This window comes from Sprattus sprattus (assembly GCF_963457725.1).
Source record: "Sprattus sprattus genome assembly, chromosome: 1".
Taxonomy (NCBI): domain Eukaryota; kingdom Metazoa; phylum Chordata; class Actinopteri; order Clupeiformes; family Clupeidae; genus Sprattus; species Sprattus sprattus.
Window position 1 is genome coordinate 40594516 of NC_137920.1, and position 6160 is coordinate 40600675.

The window sequence follows — 6160 nt, forward strand, 5'->3', positions numbered from 1 at the left end:
CCAGAGAGACCTGCTAACCTGTAACAAGTACTTACAAGCTAATCCTTCCTCAGATGTTGGCAGAGGAGAAGATGATCTCCAGCAAGTATGCTGACGAGCGGGACCGGGCCGAGGCAGAGGCTCGGGAGAAGGAGACCAAGGCGCTGTCTCTGGCCCGGGCTCTGGAGGAGTCCCAGGACGGACGTGAGGAGCTGGAAAGGGTCAACAGAACCCTGAAGGCTGAGATGGAGGACTTGGTCAGCTCTAAGGATGACGTCGGCAAGAGCGTAAGTTCATCCCATCTCAGGTACTTTATACAGAGCATGAATGCGATGAGGAACCTACCAGCTGTTTTGTTTTGCTGTGACGCAGCGCTCAGAGATACAGTATACGGTATACAAATGATACCCAAATGCTAAAGATTGTCTCTTTCAGTATAAATTCTCTTCTGATGATACCTCAATGTCTTTGTGTTATAGGTCCATGAGCTGGAGAAGTCAAAGCGTGGTTTGGACGCACAGGTGGAGGAGATGAAGACACAGCTGGAGGAGCTGGAGGATGAGCTGCAAGCAGCAGAAGACGCCAAGCTACGTCTGGAGGTCAACATGCAGGCCATGAAGGCCCAGTTTGAGAGGGACCTGCTGGGCAGAGATGAGCAGGGAGAGGACAAGAAGAGGCAACTCATCAAGCAGGTACAGGGCTGGGGAATCCTTCATACAGAAGGATCTGATTCACACACTTTCTTTGATATATTCTGTTAAAGCAACAGAACATGTCAAAGACCTGTCTGTCCCCTGGCAGGTGCGTGAGATGGAGACAGAACTGGAGGACGAGCGGAAGCAGAAAACCGTCATGGCTGCAGCTAAGAAGAAGATGGAGGGAGACCTGAAGGATCTTGAGGACCAGATTGAGACTTCCAATAAGGGCAGAGACGAGGCCATCAAGCAGCTCCGCAAGATTCAGGTGAGACTAAAGCCAAAGCGTCTGATGAGAGGTAAGAGTGTATTAGTCATGCTATGGCTAGGCTAACTTGAGTGTATTAGTCTTACTATGGCTAGGCTTACTTGAGTGTGTTAGTTATACTATGGCTAGGCTAACTTGAGTGTGTAAGTCTTACTATGGCTAGGCTTACTTGAGTTTATGTCACAGGCCCAGATGAAGGACTACCAGAGGGAATTGGATGACGCTCGAGCGGGCAGGGAGGACGTTCTCGCCACTGCCAAGGAAAGCGAGAGGAAGGCAAAGAGTCTGGAGGCAGAACTCATGCAGATGCAGGAGGTACCAGGGTTTCTATAACTCAACAAACTATAAGTAACACCTAGGATGAGGCTCAATCTAAAATGGGTGATTATGCTTCTTTATAGGACTTGGCTTCCGCAGAAAGAGGAAAGAAACAAGCAGAGGCCGAGAGAGATGAACTTGCCGATGAGCTTTCCAGCAACACCTCTGGAAAGTATGTCCGCCAGTATTCAAAGGCTGCTACAACACTACAGCACAGCACAACGCATAAAGCACTCCTTACTAAATACATTTTTGGAACGTTTGCAGGTCAGCCCTGGCAGATGATAAACGGAGGTTGGAAGCAAAGATTGCTCAACTTGAGGAGGAACTGGAGGAGGAACAGGGCAACATGGAGGTGATCAATGATCGCCTGAGGAAGAGCACAGGACAGGTAATGTTGGAAGACAGCAGGGCAACAGAACTGAACTGAAAGAAGTATAAAACTATCAAGGCCATAAACATCTAGATTATGTAGGGTTACACTGGGATGATGTACCATTGGAATTATTGAAAGTAAAGTGAATACTAGATGACAATGTGCAGCCAAAACCTTTGGTATAGGAGTTGTGCATGATATTAAAATCTTGATTTTATTGGCACTGTCTCGTTGAATCACTTTAGGTTGACCAGCTGACCAATGAGCTTCAGTCCGAACGCACCACGTCCCAAAAGAATGAGAGCGCACGGCAGCAGATGGAGCGCCAGAACAAAGAACTCAAAGCCAAACTACAGGAGATGGAGAACCAAGTCAAGTCCAAGTTCAAGTCCTCCATCACAGCACTGGAGGCTAAAGTGGCTCAGCTGGAGGAGCAGCTAGAGCAGGAGAGCAGGTTTGTACACCAATACACTTCTTCACTACGACTTCGCTACTACTTCACTACCACAATACACTTACTACTCTTACACTTACACTTAGCTACTACTCCAATGCCATAATGTATCTTAACATTACTGCTCCACTGCCATTGTGTATCTTAGCATTACTGCTCCACTGCCATAATGTACCCTAGCATTACTGCTCCACTGCCATAATGTATCTTAGCACTACCGCTCCAATGCCATAATGTATCTAAGCATAAACGCTCCAGTGCCATAATGTACCCTAGCATTACTGCTCCATTGCTATAACGAACCTTAGCATTACCTTTTTTATTCTGCTCAGTAACAAAGGATGAGGTACAGAGTGGTGGCATGTCTTGGTGAACTGAAAACACTGTGGCATTAGTTGACTGATTGTGTGTCACCTTCTGTAGGGATAAACAGAACACTGCCAAGGCCGTGCGTCAGAAGGAGAAGAAGCTGAAGGATGTGTTGATTCAGGTAGAGGACGAGCGGAAGCAAGCTGAGCAGTACAAAGACCAGGTGAGCTGTTGAGTTATCTGCTTTTTCCTATTTACACCCATTCACAACTACTGGTGGATCACACCAAACAAGACTTCATTCTTGTCTGTTGGTTTAAAGTAAAGTTTAAAGACAGCTTAGCAAGCTGTTTGTCTGTTACAGTACTATAAATACCACAAGAGTGTCCCTCAAAGTCTCAGTGCCTCTGCTGTTCTGAAATGTCTGTCGTTTGCATGGGTTCTCTCCTCGCAGGCAGACAAGTCCAACTCCCGGGTGAAGCAGCTGAAGAGGCAGCTGGAGGAGTCAGAGGAGGAGTCCCAGCGCATCACTGCCGCCCGCAGAAAACTGCAGAGAGAGCTGGAGGAGGCCACCGAGGCCAATGATACCATGACCCGCGAGGTCAACACTCTCAAGAACAAACTCAGGTAGGAGAATGAGGCACGGGATCTGGGGGCCATGTTGCCTGGTTGGGACACAGATGAATGGAGAAATACTCATTTGTTGAAAAGTAAGTTATTTGAACTAATTCAAGACATGGATTCCACTGAATGCATTTGAAGACGTGTTCCAACACTAACATCAGAGGAATGAATGAAGGGGTCAGGACTAAAGCAACAAGGTTTCACGGCCATATTGTCTTGTCTGTGTGTTGTTGCATTGTCTGTTGTCGGCCCCTTTTGTGTCACAATCTGTCATTTTCCTCCTTGAGCTTGAGTATACCGTCACAATACTCTGCCTCAACTTATCACGTTACAGGTGATGGAAAATATTTGCTGCTAAAGGACACTGAAGACAAAGACATCAGAACCCTAGCTTTGTCCGTGTTTATCTATTTTTCAACTAAGTTATACATTTTTCAAGTCCGTAACAGTTGCAATTAAACCCGAACAAGAAATTGTGATCTCTGGACGAGCAGAGAGACAAGATGAGCATATTTTGGAATTTGAGACGAGATACAAGTAGTCAATCTTTGTAATCTTTGTCTCGAGATACAAGTAGTCAAAGTGTGTCTGTCTCTATTGCAGAGGCAATCCTGAGCCTGCGCAGTGACTATGCAGGTACCTCTGTACTTAGGACTTGAGCACATTGTGAAACCTTTTCTGGTCACAGAGCACCTCTCTGTTGTTCTTCTCTTTTCCAGAGTGAAATATGGTTAATGTTATTGAACATCTGTTTTTCAAAAGAGTCACAGTAAAGACTATGGACTTAAAGGAAGTACATTGTTGAAGATGAGCAGGTCTGTTCATTTGACCATATTTCCCTCTGTTTAATGGCTTGGTTTAGAGCTCTAAACCAAACTCATTTGCTTGCCTAGTTAGGACTCAAATGAGTTACTCTGGCTATATTGACACCTTGAGCTCCTAAATCTGCCTTTCTAAACAGTTGTGTACTTTGTTCACCTGTTGATTTTGTGGCCTTCACTGGTTAGTCAAGCAAAACCCTACAGAGGAAAGGTCTGATCTTGACAGATATAATACTGGTCATGCAATTTGACACTAAACAAAACTAAATAACCAAACGAGTCATAATTCATGGGTCTAAAGCTCAAACATCACATTACATTTCTTATCTGGCAAATTGCTTTAAAGATCGTTAAAGATTGATTGTTGTAAGCTATTCTTGCTGATTTATCTTCAATATGTGATGTTTAGTAGCTTAATAGGCAAGTAGGAATGCCAATTTCTTTGGAGGCTTCCAGATTGGCAAATACAGCAAGCCCATATTCATAATTTAGTCACTGATTACAGAGTGCAGGAGTTTTCCATGGATAGTATTGTAAACTAGGGTCAGAGCATCTCCGGATGTAAAGCAAGCTAATTGGGATATCAAAAGTCGCTTACAAAAATAAATTGACTAGTGGGGCCATTTGGCATGACATTTACATTCCGTACAGTAGTAACTGTTCAGGTGTGGGGGAAAATGCATGTTAAAATGTCTTTTCAGGTAAGTGAATTCTCCAAGACCTGTGGCTGATCAGAGCTCTATAGGGCTTTGTTTGACTCCAAGCTTTGAAGTGAAGTGTTGCTACTGCTGCTGCATTCCTCTCTCATCTCATCGCACAAACACAGCTCCCAGGCTACTGTACCAAAAAAGAGCTTAGCCTTCTTTTAGTACCCATACAACCATTTTCAGGACGGCTAGAGGGGCACATCATCTACATTATTTTATCACATGCACTTTGAGACATTGTCTGTCCATTTAAAATGACCTGTTTGTCACTAGTTTTGTCTGTTCATACCCATGTGTTTTGAATCACACATAAAGTGCCACTTTTGCATTGCGCATTTTTTAGTACATTTTGAAGGATGCATTTTTTTTTCTTACATTGACTAGATTGGACATAATCCTCTTTGAAAAGAACCATACTTACACTCAGTTTAATGAGTTCAGTGTTCTTGTGTAACTGACCACCCATCTGAAAGGAGGGTTTTACTGGACTGGAGAGGGTGGATATGAACATACACACCTATTTGGAGCCATGGCTTGGGTTGATGTTTTCACATTTAAACATATTGATCTAACTTCTGTTTCTTGAGTTTCCTAGATGTATGCGTTACCTGTTTTTTTGTGCTTTGCTTTGTGGTTACAGTGGATTTCAGGTCACCATCAGCTGCTTATCATGCAAGTGCTTTTACCTCCAGCACCTCAGCCATAGTGTTTGCTCTCTAACTGATCTAATACCTCTCTGTGGCGTTTCAGACGGGGTAATGAGCCATCCTTCAGCACCACGCCACGGCGCACTGGTGGAGGGGGCCGGAGAACAATGATTGACAGCAGTGACGCAGCGGAGGATGACGGGGACATGGGAGGAGATTACAACGGCACGAAGGGGGAGTAGAGATGCCTCACTTCTGCCTCCCAGTCCAGCGCACCTCTGCTGTTTAATAGACCTGCCTCATTGATTCTAAGCACACACACACACACACACACACACACACACACACACACACACACACACACACACACACACACTGAAATTACCCTTAGCCTGCTGGCTATGCCAAAGCACTGCATTAAAGCTTTCTTTCACCACATATGGTACGGTTGGGCCATAGTCCTTAGCCCTTCTGCTACCCACATGTGGACTTGGCTACTTGGTTCCTACATGAGCCTGAGACATCTTGGTCGACGCGGACCTGAAGTCTTTAACCAGTCTAAAACAAACACCACATTTGACCAGTACATTACTTTGCTTTTCACCACTGTACTGATTTTTTTTAACTGCACTGAGCTAGTTTAGACAATTGGATAATTGTGTACTTTTAGTGATTTACACTCTCTCAGGTACGTCTTAAATTTGCTTTTCACTTACGAGGATAAACATTTATTTTGTTCACATTTGGAACGCATCAGTAGTTTTCCAAAAATCTTAATTATGAATAAAACATGTTGACAAGGATTAATGAGTCCTTCAAATGGTGAATTTGTGATAACGATATGAATGGAAACAGCCTTCATACGGATGTGACTGCAGTTTCCTATACTCATAATACTAAGGAAAGATTAGCATCCCTAAGAAACATTATTTTCTCTGCACTTTAGTACATCGTTTCTGTAA

The 6160-nt window shown here is 44.1% G+C and overlaps 1 protein-coding gene across 3 annotated transcripts in view; it reads left to right on the plus strand.

Annotated features, from left to right (window-relative positions):
• The window catches only part of myh11a (myosin, heavy chain 11a, smooth muscle), a 30687-nt gene extending 25113 nt beyond the window's left edge, over positions 1 to 5574 (plus strand). For 2 of the 3 annotated variants that reach the window (XM_080833136.1, XM_080833137.1), the window contains 10 exons: positions 54 to 266; positions 459 to 671; positions 781 to 942; positions 1129 to 1257; positions 1344 to 1432; positions 1528 to 1651; positions 1882 to 2090; positions 2514 to 2622; positions 2854 to 3026; positions 5302 to 5574. In XM_080833136.1, coding sequence (XP_080689262.1) covers positions 54 to 266; positions 459 to 671; positions 781 to 942; positions 1129 to 1257; positions 1344 to 1432; positions 1528 to 1651; positions 1882 to 2090; positions 2514 to 2622; positions 2854 to 3026; positions 5302 to 5440 — 1560 coding nt within the window. In that variant the 3' untranslated portion in view covers positions 5441 to 5574. Of the gene's footprint in view, positions 1 to 53; positions 267 to 458; positions 672 to 780; positions 943 to 1128; positions 1258 to 1343; positions 1433 to 1527; positions 1652 to 1881; positions 2091 to 2513; positions 2623 to 2853; positions 3027 to 3626; positions 3660 to 5301 lie in introns of all 3 variants that reach the window. The other variant, XM_080833138.1, reaches the window with a different exon arrangement.
• The last annotated feature ends 586 nt before the right edge of the window (positions 5575 to 6160 follow it).